The following is a 23,722-nucleotide window of genomic DNA, read 5'->3' as shown; positions in this document are numbered from 1 at the left end:
CAGCAAAATCGTCAGAAAGGCAGATGTTCGGCATTGTCCTTGCCAGTTTTGAGAGGATTAATGCTATGAGCCTGTATGCTGGTCTCTGGCTTTTCACAAGCCATTAATACAGCAAAACACAGTAAATAAAGACTTTCCCTTAAGACACTCACCCCAGGCTCCCCCATCGGCCACGGTGGACCTGACGTCAACTGTGACTGCAGGGAATGTTCCGATGGTGATGGTGAACACGAAGCACACAGAAAGGGCCATTACCCAGATCTACAGGAGACCACAACATCAGGACATCGGTAGGGGGTTTTAGGCCCCACCGCCAATTCCCTCACTTGGGAGGACTACTTTGTTTATATCATCTTTGTGCCGGTCCCTTACCCGTTTAAAGATGGCAAACACAGATATGTTGGACCTGGTTTCCTCCTCTGTCAGACTGACCACCGGCCTCTTCTGTGCTGGGCTGTCTGTCACACAACATCCCCTTTTGCTGTTAGCTTTACACAGGTAGATATGCAAGAGAAATGCACAACTTGGAAGAAAAATCACTGAGAATTAGGTCAAAGAGCATAGATAAACAAGCAAAATATGTATTGTAGTATAAACCCAGTGATCCCTGGGCAGATTTAGAGTACACTACTACTACACAGCAAATGAGAAACATTTCTCAACGTTACATTCCATCTGCACCTTTTTCCAAAAGGTCCATCTTGTTCTCTTCATCTCTGCCGGCTGGCCTGGATCCATTACTTTCCAGGTAGTACTGGAAAAAGTCCTGCGATGTTGGGTGAGACATTAACAAAAATCAGCACATTTGTTTTACTTACCCTTACTTTAGGGTAGCTAAGTTGACTAAGAACCATTTGCTTTTACAGCCACGACCTGGGGATGAGTTACAGGGGGGAGGAGAGGGGATGAATGAAGCCAAGTGGAAGGTGGGGATCAGGTGTCGTCCATGATGGTATGAGGGCCAGATTGGGAATTTAGCCAGGACATGGGGGTTAACACCCCAACATACTATTATCAGGTTACTGCATCTATCTATATAGCTGCATGTAAGGACACATTATGGATACAGGCCAGGGAGGCTATACAATGCTACACACTACTAAAGGCTTCCCTCAGATAACATTGTTGAGCCAATGACAACTTGTCTGACAGAGTGAACTAGCATTTTGAGGTCAGAGCATTCCATTAGGCAGAACACACTAGTATGGGTCAATAGTGTGTTAGTTGAAGTCTCACCATTCTGGGCAGAGCGAAGTAGGACAAGATGGCCAGGAAGACGACCACGCACGCTGTGATGAAGTAGCCAAAGGCACTGTCCTGTAGGGCCGAGCCACCTAAACACACACAAAGAGAATACAGGGTCATGACCTGGAAGTGCTTACTATTCTCATCCTGGGATATGAGTTATGGACCTGGTGGGAGTGGGAGTGTTATGGAAAGTGTTGAGAGCAGTGGTGTGTGTGTTTTGAGTGTGTGTCAGACATACTGGCCAGGGCACAGATCATAGAGAAGGCAGCGAAGGTCCCGGCGAGGCCCTGTCCACTCATGATAGGTGCAGTGTAGGAGGCCGGCAGCATCCCAGCCAGACCAAACAAACTGCCCTGCAGCACTGCCCCAAACGCTGGGGAGAGAAAAAATGTCATTAAGTCAAAGTAGAGAGAGAACGAGTGATTACAGATGTTGGATATAGGAGGGAGTAATACATTTAAAAGCAAAGGAGAGGGCAAGAGGTTTATATCAGCAACACAAGAAAAATAAAGCAAAACCAATGAGAACATCACAGGTTTTTTTTTTACATAATAAACATTATTTAATTCACCCGTCTTCCTAGTATAGACAGACTGGAAGTCTTTACAGGGAGAGTGTGGATGTCAACATCAAAGCGTTCCAACTGGGTCACCTTCTCCTCCACTCTAGTGGAACCTGGACCGTCAGAGAAGCTGGTCCTCATCAGGCATCAGGGGGCCAGGATCAAAGCAACAGGAGAGCATATCCCTGCTGTTTAACATCCCACTTTAAACAAGCCAACTCCGTAGCAGATGGTGTGAAGGTGAGTGAGTTGAACTGTGTGAGCTTGGTATGTTAGGTAAGAGTCTTGTAGTTTGGGTGGGGTCCACTTACAATTGATGCAGATAATTTTGATCATGGTGAGACAGAAGAAGGGGAGAGGGCTCATGTCCACTTTGACCAGCACCGCCGTCAACAGGAACACCAACAGGATCACAGACAGGGAGCCGGCGATACGCCAATTCTGAGGGATCCTGGGGGACAGGTGAGGGGAAAAGGGGAGAAAAACAGAAGGAGATATTCATAGGACTGTTTAGACAGGAGTGGGGGTCATTGATGGACAAGCCCTTGCTGGATCTCTCTATATCCAACTATAATTAAAGTCCATATACCAATGTCCTATGGAAACAACTGATGGGGTTCACGGAGTGAGTATTAGGTAGGCAGAGATAACTTAGGTTTACATGAAAGGTACCGTTCAGGGTAGCTTAGGGGAAACTGAGGAACATGTATGGAGCGAGGTTAGGGGGGCATGTGAACAGGCAATGTTTGAGGATAAGAGTGAGGTATCAATTCAAGGTGCGTTTAAGAGGAATGAGGTGTGGTTTGGAGTTTGAGTCCTGGGTCTCCTCGAGGTCACAGTAAAGGGATTGACATTCAAGTCTGAAAAGTGCTTCACCATCAGACAAGGCAGGAATATTTTTTTGTCTTCCCAAAGATTATCATAACCTTCCCCAAAATGCTAATTGGTTATGCTAATGAGCTATTTACATGCAGAAGTACCTGCCTTTCACCTACACATAGGGGTGGAACCAGGAAGATCTCTACTGGAATTCTTTGTATTTTGTTTGTATCAGTAAAATACATTCTCAGAGCAGGCTCAACTTGCCTGCCTACCATAAATTGTCCATCTTCCACTTAAACCATCTTGGTGAACAATCTGGCTTTAAATGGCCATGTACTCTTATAATCTCCACCCGGCACAGCCAGAAGAGGACTGGCCATCCCTCAGAGCCTGTTTCCTCTCTAGGTTTCTTCATAGGTTCCTGTCTTTATAGGAAGTTTTTCCTAGCCACCGTGCTTCTACATCTGTATTGCTTGCTGTTTGGGGGTTAAGGCTGGGTTTCTGATAGCACTTTGTGACATCTGCTGATGTAAAAAGGTCTTTATAAATAAATGTGATTGAACAATTGGGAGTAAAGGTGCAACCTCAGAGCAGGCTCAACTTGTGCAACTGGCAGCAGGGTAGCCTAGTGGTTAGAGCGTTGGACTAGTAACCGAAAGGTTGCAAGTTCGAATCCCTGAGCTGACAAGGTACAAATCTGTCGTTCTGCCCCTGAACAAGGCAGTTAACCCACTAGGCCGTCATTGAAAATAAGAATTTGTTCTTAGATGACATGCCTAGTTAAATACAAAAGGTAAAATAAAAAACTGCTCAGTTTAATTGCCCCAGGGAATAGGGCAACCTTAATACCAATCCCTGCAGTGGAAACATTACCATTAGTTCTAACTATACCTCTGGTGGATGAAGGAGTTAAGGCAGGTGAAGATGAGCAGGGGCACCATGGCACACAGGGTCATCACATTGTTGAACTTGGACTCCAGGACATTCCTCGTGTCTGCCTCCACTACCGTCAGATTCACTGAGCCTTCGATGGCCGGGTCCTTCAGTCGGCTGGTGAAGTACTAAAGGGAAGCAGCAGGGTGGAGGAGCGAAAGACTTGGGGTTCATGACCAAAGCTTACGAGAGTCAATGATTTCTCGGGATGTGCATCTTTCCCTTTCAAGACAATTCGATATGTATCTAGATACGAAACTTGAAACTATATGGGCTCCGATGCAATACAGGAACGATACGATTTAGTGTGAAACGATCCAGTGAAACCCTATGGAGAGAATGTCTCGGAAGGTAGAAAGAAAGTAATATGAGCAAAAATAACCACACTGCTCGCGTCGCGTGCGCTGCAAAAATAAATATATGGCCTCCCGGGTGGCGCAGTGGTTAAGGGCGCTGTACTGCAGTGCCAGCTGTGCCACCAGAGACTCTGGGTTCGCGCCCAGGCTCTGTCGCGACCGGGAGGTCCGTGGGGCGACGCACGATTGGCCTAGCGTCGTCCGGGTTAGGGAGGGCTTGGCCGGTGGGAAATCCTTGTCTCATCGTGCACCAGTGACTCCTGTGGCGGGCCGGGCGCAGTGTGCGCTAACCAAGGTTGCCAGTTGCAGTGTTTCCTCCGACACATTGGTGCGGCTGGCTTCCGGGTTGGATGGCGCTGTGTTAAGAAGCAGTGCGGCTTGGTTGGGTTGTGTATCGGAGGACGCATGACTTTCAACCTTCGTCTCTCCCTAGCCCGTATGGGAGTTGTAGCGATGAGACAAGATGGTAGCTACTAAACAATTGGATACCACGAAAAAGGGGTAAAAATTCCAACCAATTTTTTTTTTTGAAATAAATAAATGTATGAATCTGTGTTATTCAATTATTGCGCTCACGTAAGTCTGCGTTGCCAAGAGCTAAAATAGAAGTCATTTCTATTTCTGACGCAGATCGCGCTGCAAGTCCTGCCTCTTCCATCTCCTCACTGGTTTATAGAAGCAGGTACCCACGTGACATCTCCTCATTGGTTATACCCACGTGGGTGATTGAAAGACGAATTGTGTTGCTGGTTGTTGTGGTAATACTATGAAAGTTTAGATGCCAATCACCATATAAGTTCAAAGATGAAAAAGCCTGGAAGGAGGAGGGATGACTAGAAATGATTCGGTTGACCGTTTTATGTGTGGATTCATTGTCGGACTAGAGGACCTTGTGCATTTCAGGTAAAATAACAACCTAATGTTTATATCCCAGGACAAATTAGCTAGCAACAGCAAGCTAGCTAAATAGGACAAATTAGCTAGCAAGTGCAAGCTAACTAGCCAAATTGCCATAAATGTTTAATGCTTTTCGACCTGTCCCCAAATTAGTGTCATTGGTTCAGAGTTTGTTTTGATATTTTAACCTGCGTGTCATGATCGCGTTTGGTGTAGGGGGACAAAATAAATGTATGCACGATGTCGAATGCGCGCAGCAGCCGGTTTGGGTTCCATGTAAGTCTGATTTCTCATGGTTATTATAATCAAGCAGTTGTGAAGAATGCAGAACATTTACCATGGTTGCAGTCATGAAGAAGTTCCATGGCAGGAGGGTTCCCAAGCCAAGGATGAAGAAAATTATCCACACCGCATTATACCTGACAAATACACAGTCACACACCAGAAATTTTAATATGTAGCCTTTACCAATTGTATCCATCAAATATATCCATATAGCATTAAATGATTGCAGGCAGAAGCAAAAAATGCAAAGTCACTGCACTCACTTGTCCTGTGGAGCATTGATGGCCGTCATTGTCCTGAAGTACTGCAGGAACCAGCTCTGAAGTCAAAATGTGTCACGGGTACTGAAAACAGACATTTTCATAAATTAATCAGCCTAGTCTTCACAAAGTAACAATATACAAGAGAAAGTTCAGGAGAATGAATTCGACATGCAGTTTTTTGCCAATTATCCCAAAAAGATTAACAAAACGCCACATTGTGATATTATCCAACATTGTACAGTGGGGCAAAAAAAGTACTTAGTCAGCCACCAATTGTGCAAGTTCTCCAACTTAAAAAGATGAGAGGCCTGTAATTTTCATCGTAGGTACACTTCAACTATGACAGACAAAATGAGAAAAAAAATCCAGAAAAATCACATTGTAGGATTTTTAATTAATTTATTTGCAAATTATGGTGGAAAATAAGTATTTGGTCACCTACAAACAAGCAAGATTTCTGGCTCTCACAGACCTGTAACTTCTTCTTTAACTTCTGTCCTCCACTCGTTACCTGTATTAATGGCACCTGTTTGAACTCGTTATCAGTATAAAAGACACCTGTCCACAACCTCAAACAGTCACACTCCAAACTCCACTATGGCCAAGACCAAAGAGCTGTCAAAGGACACCAGAAACAAAATTGTAGACCTGCACCAGGCTGGGAATAGGTAAGCAGCTTAGTTTGAAGAAATCAACTGTGGGAGCAATTATTAGGAAATGGAAGACATACAAGACCACTGATAATCTCCCTCGATCTGGGGCTCCACACAAGATCTCACCCCTTGGGATCAAAATGATCACAAGAACGTTGAGCAAAAATCCCAGAACCACACAGGGGGACCTAGTGAATGACCTGCAGAGAGTTGGGACCAAAGTAACAAAGCCTACCATCAGTAACACACTACGCCGCCAGAGACTCAAATCCTGCAGTGCCAGACGTGTCCCCCTGCTTAAGCCAGTACATGTCCAGGCCCGTCTGAATTTTGCTAGAGAGCATTTGGATGATCCAGAAGAAGATTGGGAGAATATCATATTGTCATATGGTCAAATGAAACCAAAATATAACTTTTTGGTAAAAACTCAACTCGTTGTGTTTGGAGGACAAAGAATGCTGAGTTGCATCCAGAGAACACCATACCTACTGTGAAGCATGGGGGTGGAAACATCATGCTTTGGGGCTGTTTTTCTGCAAAGGGACCAGGATGACTGATCCGTGTAAAGGAAAGAATGAATGGGGTCATGTATCGTGAGACTGAGTGAAAACCTCCTTCCATCAGCAAGGGCATTGAAGATGAAACGTGGCTGGGTCTTTCAGCATGACAATGAACCCAAACATACCGCCCGGGCAACAAAGGAGTGGCTTCGTAAGAAGCATTTCAAGGTCCTGGAGTGGCCTAGCCAGTCTCCAGATCTCAACCCCATAGAAAATCTTTGGAGGGAGTTGAAAGTCCGTGTTGCCCAGCAACAGTCCCAAAATATCACTACTCTAGAAGAGATCTGCATGGAGGAATGGGCCAAAATACCAGCAACAGTGTGTGAAAACCTTGTGAAGACTTACAGAAAACATTTCACCTTTGTCATTGCCAACAAAGGGTATATAACAAAGTATTGAGATAAACTTTTGTTATTGACCAAATACTTATTTTCCACCATAATTTGCAAATAAATTCATTAAAAATCCTACAATGTGATTTGTTTTCTAATTTTGTCTGTCATAGTTGAAGTGTATGATGAAAATGACAGGCCTCATCTTTTTAAGTGGGAGAACTTGCACAATTGGTGGCTGACTAAATACTTTTTTGCCCCACTGTACATCACATCTCCAACTGAAATTCAGTCCACAAGTTCACCATCCTGCCAGTAACAAAACAATTTCCTGTCGAGCTAGTTTACCCGTCTACGGTAGGGTTGTAGAATAATAGTGAAAACATCACAACTATGAAATAACACATATGGAATTATCTAGTAACCAAAAAAGTGTTAAAATCAAAATATAGTTTAAATTTGAGATTCTTCAAAGTAGAAACCCTTTATCTTGATGAGAGCTTTGCACACTCTTGGCATCCCCTCAGCTAGCTTCATGAGGTAGTCACCTGGAATACATTTCAATTAACAGGTGTGCCTTGTTAAGTTCATATGTGGAATTTCTTTCCTTCTTAATGCGTTTGAGCCAATCAGTTGTGTTGTGACAAGCGGTAGTATACAGAAGATGGTCTTTTACCAAAAAGGGCTAAGTCCATATTATGTCAAGAACAGCTCAAATAAGCAAAGAGAAATGACAGTCCATCATTACTTTAAGACATGAATGTCAGTCAATCCAGAAAATGTCAAGATCTTTCAATGTTTCTTCAAGTGCAGTCACAAAACCCATCAAGCGCTATGATAAAACTGGCTCTCATGAGGAAAGGAAGAGAGAGTTACCTATGCTGCAGAGGATAAGTTCATTACAGTTACCAACTTCATAAATTGCAGCCCAAATGAATGCTTCATAGTTTAAGTAACAGTTGTGGCTGCATTGTTGGCTCTATCTTCTTGCCCTTTGTGCTGTTGTCTGTGACCAATAATTTTTGTACCATGTTTTGTGCTGCTACCATGTTATGTTGCTACCATGCTGTGCTGTTGTGTATTGCTGCCTTGCTATGTTGTCGTCTTGCTATGTTTTCGTCTTGCTATGTTTTCGTCTTAGGTCTCTATGTAGTGTTGTCTCTTGTCGTAATGTGTGTGTGATAAAACACACATTTGTTCTTAACTGACTTGCCTAGTTAAATAAAGGTTAAATAAAAATAAATAAAAAAGACATCAACATCAACTGCTCAGAGGAGACTGTGGGAATCAGGCCTTAATGGTCAAATTGCTGCATAGAAACCACTACTAAAGGACAGCAACAAGAAGAAGAGACTTGCTTAGGCCAAAAAAAACAAGCAATGGACATTAGACCGGTGGAAATGTGCGATTTTTGGTTCCAACCTCTGTGTCTTTATGAGACGCAGAGTAGGTGAACGGATGATCTCAGCATTCTTCAGCGATACGGAATCCAATCTGGTTTGCGCTTCGTGGGACTATCATTTATTTTTCAACAGGACAATGACCCAACACTCCTCCAGGCTCTGTAAGGGCTATTTGACCAAGGAGAGTGATGAGTACTGCATCAGATGACCTGGTCTTCACAATCACCTGACCTCAACCCAATTGAGATGGTTTGGGATGAGTTGGACCGCAGAGTGAAGGAAAAGCAGCCAACAAGTGCTCAGCATATGTGGGAACTCCATCAAGACCATTGGAAAAGCATTCCAGGTGAAGCTGGTTGAGAGAAAGTCAAGAGTGTGCAAAGATGTCAAGGCAAAGGGTGGCTACATTGAAGAATCTCAAATATATTTTGTTTAACATTTATTTGGTTACTGCATGATTCCATGTGTTATTTCATAGGTTTGATGTCTTCATTATTATTCTACAATGTAGAAAATAGTACAAATAAAGTAAAACCCTTGAATGAGAAGCTGTGTCCAAACTTTTGACTGGTACTGTATATCTCAATATTTTACATTCAGCAGGTTTTGAAAGGACCGAAGAGTTTGGGCCGCTTCGTGTTTACATTTTTCTGCCGTGGGAAAAAATATTGCGATACTGGTAACGTCACAGCCCTAATTAGGCTACTTTCTTATTCTGACCAAATATACAGATGAGCATGTAACCAACATTACATTTCAGACAAACAACAATTCCTACCTACTACATTTGTAACTGAAAGATACAAACCAAGTTCTTGTTTACCAGGAAAATATCGTTTGTTAAATTGAAAAAAGATGCAGCATGTGTAAGCAACAATAGGAGTTATAACCGCTGATATTCCTACCATTAAACCAAACCAAAAGTCTAGCCTATCCAGTTTCAGTGTTCCATAGTGACAAATAAAGCCACAAGACAACCTTCAAAATCTTATTAAGCACGATAATGTGTCATCTCAACAAATCAATACATTCTAGCCAAATATCCACACAAGTCAAAATGTATCATCCAAGCCAGACACAGAGTCTGCTATATCAGCACTATTTTCTTCTGATTTTGTTTTATTACACTTACTTAGAGTAGCGCAGGAGTAGCCTAAATCCAAGAGTTGATTTACTGAAAGGATAGATTGGCAGCTGAACATCGTTTCATTTTATACATGGGAGGAAGCCTTGGTTAAGAGGTGGTCTAAAAAGAACATACAGAAGTCTGGCATTAGTCCTTCCTATCACAATATGCTCACTGGCCCCACACATCACATAGCAACTACTCTACCACTGATGGAAGACATCTACACACAGACAGATACTTCTGTGACGCCTTTCTGAAACACAGCAGGCTTTCTGAGACCCTCTAAAACAAATAGCCAGAGTTCACTGTACACACAGATGTCTGTGCAGAACTCCAAGCATCCCAGCAGCCCAAACAGGTTTATCTCACAATGTGTCTCATAAGCATAGGCATGATGTGTTCTGGATGCCATAAAGGAATAGACTAAGCCTTTTTAGATGGAAATGTGCATGTCCAATTTAGATAGTGGAGTCGTCATCATGGCCATGGGTAAGGAGTATTGAATGCAGCTCATGGTTCCACGCTGAATCGATACAGTTACATATCGCAATATAATTTCTGGATGATATATCAATCCTTGACTCCAAGTATGGATTTGTAATATACACTGCTCAAAAAAATAAAGGGAACACTAAAATAACACATCCTAGATCTGAATGAATGAAATATTCTTATTAAATACTTTTTTCTTTACATAGTTGAATGTGCTGACACCAAAAATCACGCAAAAATTATCAATGGAAATCAAATTTATCAACCCATGGAGGTCTGGATTTGGAGTCACACTCAAAATTAAAGTGGAAAACCACACTACAGGCTGATCCAATTTTGATGTAATGTCCTTAAAACAAGTCAAAATGAGGCTCAAGTAGTGTGTGTGGCCTCCACGGGCCTGTATGACCTCCCTACAACGCCTGGGCATGCTCCTGATGAGGTGGCGGATGGTCTCCTGAGGGATCTCCTCCCAGACCTGGACTAAAGCATCCGCCAACTCCTGGACAGTCTGTGGTGCAACGTGGCGTTGGTGGATGGCGCGAGACATGATGTCCCAGAAGTGCTCAATTGGATTCAGGTCTGGGGAACGGGCGGGCCAGTCCATAGCATCAATGCCTTGTCTTGAATTAGGAGGAACACAGGTCCAACCGCACCAGCATATGGTCTCACAAGGGGTCTGAGGATCTCATCTCGGTACCTAATGGCAGTCAGGCTACATCTGGCGAGCACATGGAGGGCTGTGCGGCCCCCCAAAGAAATGCCACCCCACACCATGACTGACCTACCGCCAAACCGGTCATGCTGGAGGATGTTGCAGGCAGCAGAACGTTCTCCACGGCGTCTCCAGACTCTGTCACATGTGTTCAGTGTGAACCTGCTTTCATCTGTGAAGAGCACAGGGCGCCAGTGGCAAATTTGCCAATCTTGGTGTTCTCTGGCAAATGCCAAACGTCTTGCACGGTGTTGGGCTGTAAGCACAACCCCCACCTGTGGACGTCGGGCCCTCATGGAGTCTGTTTCTGACCGTTTGAGCAGAGATGCACATTTGTGGCCTGCTGGAGGTCATTTTGCAGGGCTCTGGCAGTGCTCCTCCTGCTCCTCCTTGCACAAAGGCGGAGGCAGCAGTCCTGCTGCTGGGTTGTTGCCCTCCTACAGCCTCCTCCACGTCTCCTGATGTACTGGCCTGTCTCCTGGTAGCGCCTCCATGCTCTGGACACTACGCTGACAGACACAGCAAACCTTGCCACAGCTCGCATTGATGTCCCATCCTGGATGAGCTGCACTACCTGAGCCACTTGTGTGGGTTGTAGACTCCATCTTATGCTACCACTAGAGTGAAAGCACCGCCAGCATTCAAAAGTGACCACAACATCAGCCTGGAAGCATAGAAACTGAGAAGTGGTCTGTGGTCACCACCTCTAGAACCACTCCTTTATTGGGAGTGTCTTGCTAATTGCCTATAATTTCCACCTGTTGTCTATTCCATTTGCACAACAGCATGTGAAATTTTATGTCAATCAGTGTTGCTTCCTAAGTGGACAGTTTGATTTCACAGAAGTGTGATTGACTTGGAGTTACATTGTGTTAAGTGTTCCCTTTATTTTTTTGAGCAGTGTACACACACACACACACACACACACACACACACACACACACACACACACACACACACACACACACACACACACACACACACACACACACACACACACACACACACACACACACACACACACACACACACACACACACACACACACAAAAGTTTGTTGTCACATAGAAATGACCTTGTTTTTGAAAGAAAAGCAACTTTTTTTGTCCATTAAAATAACATCAAATTGATCAGAAATACAGTGTATATATACAGAAATACAGTGTAGATATTGTTAATGTTGTAAATTACTATTGTAGCTGGAAACGGCAGATTTTTTTATGGAATATCTACATAGGCCCATTATCAGCAACCATCACTAGCCTTTTAAAATTAAAATATTTTATATTAGCCAACAACCTGCCATTGGAACACAGGAGTGATGGTTGCTGATAATGGGCCTCTGTACGGCTATGTAGATATTCCATTAAAAAAAAAGTTTAAAAGCCGTTTCCAGCTACAGTAGTCATTTACAACAATGTCTATGCTGTATTTCTGATCAATTTGATGTTATTTTAAAATGGACAAAAAAAGTTTATTTTCTTTCAAAAACAAGGACATTTCTAAGTGACCACAAACCTTTGAACGGTAGTGCATATATATATATATATATATATATATATATATATATATATATATATATATATATATATATATATATATATATATATATATACGGTTGGCTGCATGCTGCACCACTGCTTATAACTAAATATATGTTAACTATAAGAAATCTAAGAAGTGTCAAATGAATTATATCCAGCTCAGGGCTCCAGCTTTGCATTTGGATTGATAACTTGCTCGCTGGCTAGATGTCCAATGGCTAGATGTCCAGCTTCTTGGTTACAGCAGACATTCTAGCCTGAGTACTAGTCTCTTTGACTAACAGAATGTTACTGTAGCCATTGTCAAAAAGAGACTGGCCTTTCTGCCATCTTCAATGAATATTCTATCATTAATGAGCTCTAGGAAAATAGAGGAGTTGATCCTGATTCGATAAGTCTCACAGCTATCCTCCAATCACAACTATTATCCTAATTTTGGAACTCAATTTTTTTCTCTCTCGACAGAACAGTGGTATCCGGTTACTAAACAACAATTTTTTGTTTGTCCAACGGAAACCAGCATAGAAATAAGAATGAATAGAAATGGTGTCTCCATAGAGTCCTACAGTATGTGTCATAATACCTATAAAACCTAGAGGTCAGACAGGGAAATGGTTACAATCCTTTTTCCACCATTCATTTTTCCCATAAAGGATTTTGGAAACACTTCAAATAAGGGCTGTGTTTCGTGTAGGTTTACCCTGGCGTGACATTTTGATATCCATGTAAATTTCTTTGGGACAAGGTGACTTTTATCAATATATTCGCCTATACCGCCCAACCCTACAAACTGGATTTGACGAGCTAATTATTTCTCAATAGTGTGTTTCATTGGAAAACTTGATCAGCGGAAGGACTGACTAAATAATCTGACATGCAAGGAACAAGTTAGTAGCGGAAGGCATGGCGACTTTGATTGGGTTAGGTTATCTGAAGCTCTGATTAGGAGCCCAGCAGCACATTAAAAGCTGTCATTATTAAGTTCCCCCATAGTATTTATAGCTGTAGCTACTATGCCATAACATTTATAAAAGGCAATGGTAACTAAAAATAGAGGATAAACATACAGTTCTGCAATTGTTGCATTGGACTCTTACATAAATATTGTCCCCAGAAATGAATGGCCTTTGAGGACAGGTCGGTCCATAGTGAAAGGTCTACATGTGGATAGGATTTCAATCTCTTTGCCTCTATGACAGACTAAATCGTTGAAATCCAGCACAAACTAATAACAACTAACTAACAACGTTATCACAGCCAATGGAATTACTGAGACTGTGTGTCACATGGTTGAAGAAGGAATCCAATTGGAGGTACCAAGCTCCGGTTCAGTCTGCCTCACTCCGTTGAACGTGTCATCAAACAGTGCCAGCTGGCTGGCGTGTCCCTCTGGGCCGAAGTCTGTCCCCCTGTCTGACCAGCTCAGAGCCACAACACAAAATCCCACATTGTCCTGAGCCAATGACACTTCACCAGTGCCACTCAAAATAAAACTGACTCTAAGTACCACTATTGCAGTGGAAGTTGGCTGCAACATAATACTCTTACATCAAGTTGTAAAACTCTCATAAGCCAATCACAACGAAGCCTACTTCCGGCCCTAAGGAAAATACTGACTAACAAAATGTTGAGAACACAAGTTGTTTTGCCCTTTGAAGTCACCCAATAAATCTAAAGCCGTCACTCTAGCCTCATTCCCAAGAGACCAAACAGTAGTAAGAAAGTACTTTGAAATAGTGTGGAGGTCACCCTTTGCGTTAGCATAGAATGGGGCCTATATGATCTTGATCATATAGGAATAGCTCTGTGACGGGTAGACCTTTATTCCCAGACAGTGTATGGCTCACATGACAAGGGGAAAAGAACCGCTTGCTTCACCATTTCCCAGGAGTTTATATAGCACTAGTCCTTATCACTGTTCGACTGTTTAAGGGAGAAATCAATAGTACTCGCAAGAGAAGTTGTCCCATTCAGAATTAGCTAAACATTTCAGAATACTACTAGGAGAGCAAAGTAGCAGCAGATAAATAACTTGTCAGAAAGAATAGTAAGCAGTTCCCCCATGTACTGGATGAAAACAGACTTACAGCTTGTTATCGGGTAGTCTAAATAGATGTATCAACAGTATCACAATGGTTTTTTTTTTACATGTTGTAATTCATCCCTCTGGTTTAATGTGGGCAGTTTGCAAGCCGTTATCAGGAGCTAAATCTGGTGGAAATATCAGAGCTCCCCTTGCCTTCACCCCATTGCCCAACCTCGAGCACAGGAGAGTGCTGACCAACACACACACGTACTTCAATCCTTTACGATCATGTTTAACGACCAAGGGCTCCCTCTCAGATTCATCATCCAAAAGCTATTTCCTCCACCATTTCCAGGGATCTGGTACTTGAATCAGACACGGGTGGATTATCATGTCAAAAACCATACTGTGGGCTCCACAAATAGCCTGTGGGCTGGGGTTGGTTTATAACAGCCACTGCAGGGCCTGTAATAGGAGGATGGTACGTATGATACTGTGGTGCGTCTGTGGGTTGCTCAGGCAGCCAACACACATCCAGTCTACACAGCAGCGTCACACATCCCACCATAGCGCCCATTTATGAAGACAGTTGGCTAGGACTCCTAGGATTTTGGTGTGAACAAAAAAATCCTATTAATGCAGAGTTCTCTGTAAGCTCCCCATTGCTAGTTTCTCTCCTACTTCGGATGGGGTACTTGGAAATTAAAGCCTGGGCCAAATACATATTCAGTCCATCAGTTCCACATGGCTAAAATAGCATTAGCTCAGCACAGCAGGCCTAGGTAACACAGTTGGTTGTGTTAGAGGCTTTGACAGACAAAGGCATGGAGATGAACCCAAGTCTTTGGCCATTAGCTGAGAGAACAAATGAAATCATAGGAATCTTATGAGAAAGAGTTAGAAACATAAAAGTTGTTGTGTACAATGCATTAGGAAAGTATTCAGACCCCTTAACTTTTTCAAAATTGTGTTACGTTACAGCCTTATTCTAAAAATTGATGAAATAAATATCCTCAATCTACACACAATAATCCATAATGACAAAGAGAAAATGGGTTTTTAGAACTGTTTGCAAAAAAATAAAAAACATCAATACCTTATTTACATAAGTATTCAGACTCTTTGCTATGAGACTCTAAATTTAGTTCAGGTCATCCTGTTTCCATTGATCATCCTCGAGATGTTTCTACAACTTGATTGGAGTCCACCTGTGGTAAATTAAATTGATCAGACAGTGCCTGTCAGAGCAAAAACAGAGCAAAAACCAAGCCATGAGGTTGAAGTAATTGTCTGTAGAGGTCTGAGACAGGATTGTATCGAGGCCTGGGTAAGGGTACCAAAACATTTCTGCAGCATTGAAGGGCCCCAAGAACACAGTAGCCTCCATCATTCTTAAAATGATGGAGCCACCAAGACTCTTCCTAGAGCTGGCTGGCCGCCCAGCCAAACTGAGCAATCGTGGAAGAAGGGCCTTGGTCAGGGAGATGACAAAGAACCCGATTGTCACTTTGACAGAGCTCCAGAGTTCCTCTGTGGAGATGGGAGAACCTTCCAGGAGGACAACAATCTCTGCAGCACTCCACCATTCAAGGCTTTATGGTAAAGTGGCCAGACGGAAGCCACTCCTCAGTAAAAAGGCACCTAAACAACTCTCAGGCCATGAGAAACCAGATTCTCTGATCTGATATAACCAAGATTGAACTCTTTGAACTGAATGACAAGAGTCACGTCTGGAGAAAACCAGGCACCGTCCCTAAGGGGAAGCATGGTGGCAGCATCATGCTGTGGGATGTTTTTCAGCGGCAGGGACTGGGAGACTAGTCAGGATCAAGGGAAAGATGAACGGAGCAAAGTAGAGAGAGATCCTGAATGAAAACCTGCTCTAGAGCGCTCAGGGCCTTAGACTGGGGTTTCACCTTCCGACAGGACAACGACCCTAAGCACACAGCCAAGACAAGAGTGGCTACAGGAGTGGCTACAGGACAAGTCTCTGAAGGTCCTTGAGTGGCCCAGCCAGAGCTTGGACATGAACTCGATCGAACATCTCTGGAGAGAGCTGAAAATAGCAAACTCTCCAAATACAGGCATGCCAAGCTTGTAGCGTCATACTCAAGAAGACTCAGGGCTGTAATCGCTGCCAAAAGGTGCTTCAACAGAGCACTGAGTAAAGGGTCTGAATACTTATGTAAATGTAATGTCAGTTTCTTTTTTGTATATATAATACATTTGTTAACATTTCTAAAAACCTGTTTTTGCTTTGTCATTATGGGGTAGTGTGTAGATTGATGAGGGGGGAAAACTATTTAATCAATTTCAGAATAAGGCTGTAACATAACATCAGCCAGCCTCAGCCCGGTCAATTCCTGCCAGTCTGCACAGCGCGATATCAACCCAGAGCATATATTGGACTGCTTTTTCTCTACCACATCTCTGGATTCCTACCGCAAGCTCTGAACCTTTATGCCGAATCGTCGCAGCTAGCTAGCTGATATCCGAGTTGCTACTCCTGGCTAAACACCAGTCACACTGGAGCTAGCCTCAAGCTAGGCCCATCTCCCAGCTAGCCGGAGAAGTTCATTCAGCCAATTCTTGGGCTATAATACATATTTTGCCCATTGGCCTGGATCCTTTTACTGCCGACACGGAGCCCCACCGATCCATCACGACTGGTATGCCAACTAAATCGTCCACGGGGGTTTCAACAGGCTCTTCCATTGCAAAGACCCACGGGCCGTAGCTGTCTGGATCGCCGGGTCTTCAGCTCGCCTCGCTACTCACTGGAACCTATGATCACTCGCCTACGCATGCCTTTCCCTAATGTCAATATGCCTAGTCCATTGCTGTTTTGGTTAGTGATTATTGTCTTATTTCATTGCAGAGCCTCCAGCCCTGCTCAATATGCCTTAGCTAGCCCTTTTGTTCCATCTTCCACACATGCAGTGACCTCACCAGCTTCTAGATGGTTCGATGGAGTCTCCAGAGACAAAACCACTCCCATCGTCACTCAATGCCTAGGTTTACCTCCACTGTATTCACATCCTACCATACCCTTGTATGTACATTGTGCCTTGAATCTATTCTTCCGCGCCTAGAAATCTGCTCCTTTTACACTGTTCCGAACGCACTAGACGACCAGACAACCAGCCTTTAGCCGTACACTTATCCTACTCCTCCTCTGTTCCTCTGGTGATGTAGAGCTTAACCCATGCCCTGCAACCCCTAGCTCCACTCCTATTCCCCAGGCGCTCTCATTTGTTGACTTCTGTAACCGTAAATGCCTTGGTTTCATGCATGTTAACATTAGAAGCCTCCTTCCTAAGTCTGTTTTATTCACTGCTTGAGCACACTCCGCCAACCCGGATGTCCTAGCCATGTCTGAATCCTGGCTTAGGAAGGCCACCAAAAATCCTGAAATTTCCATCCTTAACTATAACATTTTCCAACAAGAAAGAACTGCTAAAGGGGGCGGAGTTGCAATCTACTGCAGAGATAGTATGATAGAACTCTACAGGCCATCCAGGTCTGTGTCCAAACTATTCGAGCTTCTACTTTTAAAAATCCACCTTTCCAGAAACAAGTGTCTCACCGTTGCCGCTTGTTATAATCACCCCTCAGCCCCCAGCTGTGACCTGGACACCATATGTGAATTGATTGCCCCCCATCTATCTTCAGAGTTTGTACTGTTAGGTGACATAAGCATGTCCCAGTTTAACACCCCGGCTGTCCTACAATCTAAACTAGATGCCCTCAATCTCACACAAATTATCAATGAACCTACCAGGTACAACCCCAAATCCATAAACACGGGCACCCTCATAGATATCATCCTGAGCAACCTGCTCTCTAAATACATCTCTGCTGTCTTCAACCAGGATCTCAGGGATCATTGGCTCATTGCCTGCGTCCGTAATGGGTCTGCCCCTCATCACAGTCAAACGCTCCCTAACAACCGTAAGGCTCTCCAGAGGGTAGTGAGGTCTGCACAACGCATCACCGGGGGCAAACTACCTGCCCTCCAGGACACCTACACCACCCAATGTCACAGGAAGGCCATAAAGAGCATCAAGGACAACAACCACCCGAGCCACTGCCTGTTCACCCCGCTATCGTCCAGAAGGCGAGGTCAGTACAGGTGCATCAAAGCTGGGACCGAGAGACTGAAAAACAGCTTCTATCTCAAGGCCATCAGACTGTTAAACAGCCACCACTAACATTGAGTGGCTGCTGCCATCACACAGACTCAACTCCAGCCACTTTAATAATGGGAATTGATGGGAATTGATGTAAAATATATCACTAGCCACTTTAAACAATGCTACTTAATACAATGTTTACATACCCTACATTACTCATCTCATATGTATATACTGTACTCGATACCATCTACTGCATCTTGCCTATGCCGTTCTGTACCATCACTCATTCATATATCGTTATGTACATATTCTTTATCCCTTTACACTTATGTGTATAAGGTAGTAGTTTTGGAATTGTTAGCGAGATTACTCGTTGGTTATTACTGCATTGTCGGAACTAGAAGCACAAGCATTTCGCTATACTCGCATTAACATCTGCTAACCATGTGTATGTGACCAATAAAATTTGATTTTGATTTGATTTAAAACAATACAGCGAGCAGGCTTTTCTAATTGACCTGGCCCGGCTATCCTGGAAGGACATTGACCTCATGCTGTCAGTATGGATGGATGCATGGATGCTCTAAAAAAAAGTTATTTCCTCACCATCTTAAATAAGCATGCCCCATTCAAAAAAAATGTAGGACTAAAAACAGATATAGCCCTTGGTTCACCCCAGACTTGACTGCCCTTGACGAGTACAAAAACATCCTGTGACGTTCTGCATTAGCATTGACCATATCACCCAGCCCTCAGATAACTGTCAGGTATGAAATTACCTATATCGTATGTTTTGAAATCACCCAGCCCTAACTGAAATAATGCTGTTAAATTCAGCTTTGTGACGATAATTCCGAGGGACATGATAGTCCAGGCAGGAAAGAACACTGATACTACTGACACACACACACACACACACTACTGAAGCTCTTCAACTCGCCTTTCATATGCATTTAGGACTAATAGGAAACATGATGGCATTCTTTTTATACCAGGATACTCAACATGAACAGCTCACAACACTACAAAAATACATTCTTTATGCTTGATCACTTTTGAAAAATGTATCCTAATTTCTATGGCACTGCCTATAACTAACTATAAGTATAATTATAAGAAATCTAAGTGTCAAATAAATTATCTCCAGCTAAGGCTTCCAGCTATGCATTTGGTTTGTTAACATGCTAGATGTCAAGATCAAACTTCTTGGTTACAGCAGACATTCAATCCCCTCCTGGAGCAAGATCCTTGTTACCTAAATTATTTTGTACAAGGGGGGATACATTGGTTTTTAAATAGCACCCCTCGTGTGCACTTCCGGTTTTGTGCTAAAAATCTCCCCCTGGCAGAATTGTCCCCCCCTTCGTGGTCTTCATTTCTACGACTTGCTTGCTAGATGAGATTTCTGCTCTTCACTACATTTCACTGATGTTACTAGCAGAAAGCAATTATGTCCGCAGTTTTTGGTTTGGCTATTTCTTTCAAGTGTATGTGGCGGTTCTAGCTTGTATGGCGCCCTGGGCGAATCCCCTCTTCAGCGCCCGCGTCCTCGCCCCACCCAGGGGCCACATGCGGCCGTGCCAATGTTTACCGTACATAAATCCTCTACTGATTTGTATTAGTCTATAAATAAATCTCTTTGCCAAAATTCGTCATCTCTCCAATATCTTATTCGACTAGTATTTGAAAGAGTTTTTTTTTCATTTCACCAAGTAGGTCAGTTGAGAATAGGTTCCCATTTACAACTCCCATGACCAGCTCGGAAACCAGATTGCATAGCGGAGAGGGTACGGTGGGATTCTAAATGGTTAGTGAAATGTTTGTTAACTTGGCTTTCGAAGATTTTATTATTATTATTATTATTATTTTAGAAAGGCAGGGCAGGATGAATATAGGTCTGTAACAGTTTGGGTGTAGAGTGTCTCCCCCTTTGAAGAGGGGGATGACCGCGGCAGCTTTCCAATCTTTGGGGATCTCAGACGATACAGGCTAGTAATCGGGGTTGCAACAGAAAGAGAGTCCAGATTTTCGAACCCAGCTGATTTGTAGGGATCCAGATTTTGCAGCTCTTTCAGAACATCCAGATCGCTGATTTGGGTGAAGGAGAAATGGGGGAGGCTTGGTCAAGTTGCTGAGGGGGGGGTGCAGAGCTGTTGACCGGGGTAGGGGTAGCCAGGTGGAAAGCACGGCCAGCTGTAGAAAAATGCTTATTGAAATTCTCAATTATCATGGATTTATCGGTGGGGACACTGTTTCCTAGCCTCAGTGCAGTGGACAGCTGTGAGGAGGTGCTCTTATTCTTCCTGGACTTTACAATGTCCAATAACTTTTTGGAGTTTGTGCTACAGGATGCAAATTTGTGTTTGAAAAAGCTAGCCTTTGCTTTCCTAAATGCCTGTATATATTGGTTCCTAACTTGTTGCATATCGCGGGGGACATTTGATGCTAATGCAGTACGCCACAGGGTGTTTTTGTGGTCTGGAATGAACCAAGGGCTATATCAGTACCTGGTTCAAAAAAAACATTTGAATGGGGCATGCTTAATTAAGATGATGAGGAAAGCACTTTTAAAGAATATCCAGGAATACTGACGGAATGAGGTCAATATCCTTCCAGAATACCCGGGCCAGGTCAATTAGAAAGGCCTGCTCGCTATAGTGTTTTAGGGAGCGTTTGACTGTAATGAGGTGTGGTCGTTTGACTGCAGACCCATTACGGACGCAGGCAATGATCGCTGAGATCCTGGTTGAAGACAGCAGAGATGTATTTAGAGAGCAGGTTGATCAGGATGATATCTATGAGGGTGCCCGTGTTTACGGATTTGGGGTTGGACCTGGAAGGTTCATTGATCATTTGTGTGAGATTGAGGGCATCTAGCTTAGATTGTAGAACGGCCGGGGTGTTAAGCATGGGTCAGAAGTTTGCATACACTCAATCAGTATTTGGTAGCATTGCGTTTAAATTGTTTAACTTGGGTCAGATGTTTTGGGTAGCCTTCCACAAGCTTCCCACAATAAGTTGGGTGAATTCTGGCCCAATCCTGACAGAGCTGGAGTAACTGAGTCAGGTTTCTAGGCCTCCATGCTCGCACACGCTTTTTCAGTTCTGCCCACACATTTTCTATAGGATTGAGGTCAAGGGCTATGTGATGGCCACTCCAATAGCTTGACTTTGTTGTCCTTAAGCCATTTTACCAAAACTTTGGAAGTATGCTTGGGGTCATTGCCCACTTGGAAGACACATTTGCAACCAAGCTTTAACTTCCTGACTGATGTCTTGAGATGTTGCTTCAATATATCCACATAATTTCCCTTCCTCAAGATGCCATCTAGTTGGTGACGTGCATTAGTCCCTCTGGTGCAAAGCACCCCCAACAAGGTGATGCTGCCACCCCCGTGATTACTGGTTGGGATGGTGTTCTTCAGCTTGCAAGCATCCCCCTTTTTCCTCCAAGCATAACGATGGTCATAATGATGTCCCCATGTGCAGTTTCTGGCTTTTTTTTAATGGAGGTTTTGGAGCAGTGGTTTCTTCATTGCTGAGCAGTCTTTCAGGTTATGTCGATATAGTACTCGTTTTACTGTGGATATAGATACTTTTGAACCCTTTTCCTCCAGCATCTTCACAAGGTCCTTTGCTGTTGTTCTGGGATTGATTTGCACTTTTCGCACCAAAGTACATTCATCTCTAGCAGACAGAACACATCTTCTTCCTGAGCGTAATGACAACCCCATGGTGTTTATGCTTGTGTACTATTTTTTGTACTGATGAACGTGGTACCTTCTGGCGTTTGGAAATTGCTCCCAAGGATGAACCAGACTTGTGGAAGTCTACACTTTCTTTTTTTCCCCTGAGGTCTTGGCTGATTTATTTTTATTTTTCCCACAATGTCAAGTGAAGAGGCACTGAGTTTGAAGGTAGGCCTTAAAATACATCCACAGGTACACCTCCAATTGACTCAAATGATGTAAATTAGCCTATCAGAAACTTCTAAAGCCATTACATAATTTTCTGGAATTTTCCAAGCTGTTTAATTAAAGGCATAGTCAACTTAGTGTATGTAAACATCTGACCCACTGGAATTGTGATACAGTGAATTATAAGTGAAAGAATCTGTCTGTAAACAATTGTTGGAAAAATTACTTACAGTATGTCATGCACAAAGTAGATGTCCTAACCGACTTGCCAAAACTATAGTTTGTTAACAAGAAATTTGTGGAGTGGTTGAAAAATGAGTTTTAATGACTCCAACCTAAGTGTATGTAAACTTCCAACTGTACATTCATTATTCATTTTGGTTGCCTATCCTAACGTATAGTTTGTTCTATAGAAATTATTTGACTCTGATGTGTGCCACAAAGTATTTGACTCTAGCCACAAAATTAAGGAAATTAGAAAGAGTGGGTTCTGGCAGGGGTGAGATTTTCACCACCTGTAATACCGTTTTTGCCCAACTCTACTTTGTATATTACCTAAACTACCAACATATTAGTTTACTATACACTTCAAGAGTTGGTGACAGTTGCCTCTGAACAGTGGGAGGCACCAACCAGCTCGCTGAATATTGACATTAGCAACTAGTAACAGTAAATGTTTAAATACAATGTAACTGCGTGGCATGCCCCCCATTTCTCATAGGAGTGAACACGGTTGCGGTCTGTGTTCTAGCTAGTAACCACTAATGTATGGTAGTAACTAGCTCAGTTAGCTGCAGTTCATCAGCTGTTCATGTTAAGACAAAGAAGCCATTCTCGTGACCCACAAGGAAGATGACCAAAAATAGCACTGACACATGTGAACGACAGCACGCACCAAGACGAGCGAGGTAACGCTGGGCTAACCATTCTTCTTTTATGAATTGGATATAGTAGGCTATAGTATAGCCAAGTCTTCTGGGAAACATTGAAAGTAACATGTCATGCGAGTACACAACTATATCAAAGACGTGACCAGTTTCGGCATTGTTAACTGACAGGGAGAGCTAGCCAACGTGCTTACTCAGAAAGAAGAAAAAACATTAATGCAACGTCCGATCACAAGAATTGGACAACTACCTAACGTTAACAAACAGATGGGTGTTTAGCCAGACTCACAACCCGACAGTCCCCTTGTCTTGTTTTAGCCGCACTGCTTTGCGCGCTTCAAAGTTGGCGCTAAATGTATTCACAAATCAGGACAACAGAGTTTTCTAGAACAAACCATCGGTATTTTTCAGCACCAAGGCGGGGAACATGTTGTAAAAAAAGATTTAAAAATGACAGTGTAGCTATGAGAATTACTTTTAGCTAACAATTGCGACATCTCAAAGAAATTAGCTAACGTCACTCATTCGTAAACAAAATGCGCAATCATAAATTGTAGCTACT

At 43.1% G+C, this 23,722-nt stretch overlaps 2 protein-coding genes across 5 annotated transcripts in view; one reads left to right on the top strand and one right to left on the bottom strand.

Moving 5' to 3' along the window:
- Positions 1 to 23,722, bottom strand: part of slc29a1a (solute carrier family 29 member 1a) — a 67,329-nt gene that overhangs the window by 5,214 nt on the left and 38,393 nt on the right. For 2 of the 4 annotated variants that reach the window (XM_035754566.2, XM_035754565.2), the window contains exons 2-10: positions 5,367 to 5,447; positions 5,156 to 5,237; positions 3,524 to 3,693; positions 2,122 to 2,261; positions 1,487 to 1,621; positions 1,237 to 1,334; positions 682 to 766; positions 373 to 488; positions 153 to 261 (exon numbers count right to left, since the gene is read on the bottom strand). In XM_035754566.2, the coding sequence (XP_035610459.1) occupies positions 153 to 261; positions 373 to 488; positions 682 to 766; positions 1,237 to 1,334; positions 1,487 to 1,621; positions 2,122 to 2,261; positions 3,524 to 3,693; positions 5,156 to 5,237; positions 5,367 to 5,395 (964 nt within the window). In that variant the 5' untranslated portion in view covers positions 5,396 to 5,447. Of the gene's footprint in view, positions 1 to 152; positions 262 to 372; positions 489 to 681; positions 767 to 1,236; positions 1,335 to 1,486; positions 1,622 to 2,121; positions 2,262 to 3,523; positions 3,694 to 5,155; positions 5,238 to 5,366; positions 5,448 to 9,446; positions 9,490 to 23,722 lie in introns of those variants that run through there. The other 2 variants (XM_035754567.2, XM_035754568.2) reach the window with 2 other exon arrangements.
- mtrf1l (mitochondrial translational release factor 1-like) overlaps positions 23,159 to 23,722 on the top strand; it is a 59,202-nt gene continuing 58,638 nt past the window's right edge. Inside the window, exon 1 of the mRNA XM_052498690.1 lies at positions 23,159 to 23,181. The gene's annotated coding sequence lies outside the window, so the exon portion shown is untranslated. The remainder of the gene's footprint in view (positions 23,182 to 23,722) is intronic.

Source organism: Oncorhynchus keta, chromosome 36 (assembly GCF_023373465.1).
Source record: "Oncorhynchus keta strain PuntledgeMale-10-30-2019 chromosome 36, Oket_V2, whole genome shotgun sequence".
Taxonomy (NCBI): Eukaryota; Metazoa; Chordata; class Actinopteri; order Salmoniformes; family Salmonidae; genus Oncorhynchus; species Oncorhynchus keta.
This window is presented reverse-complemented; position numbering and strand designations above follow the sequence as displayed.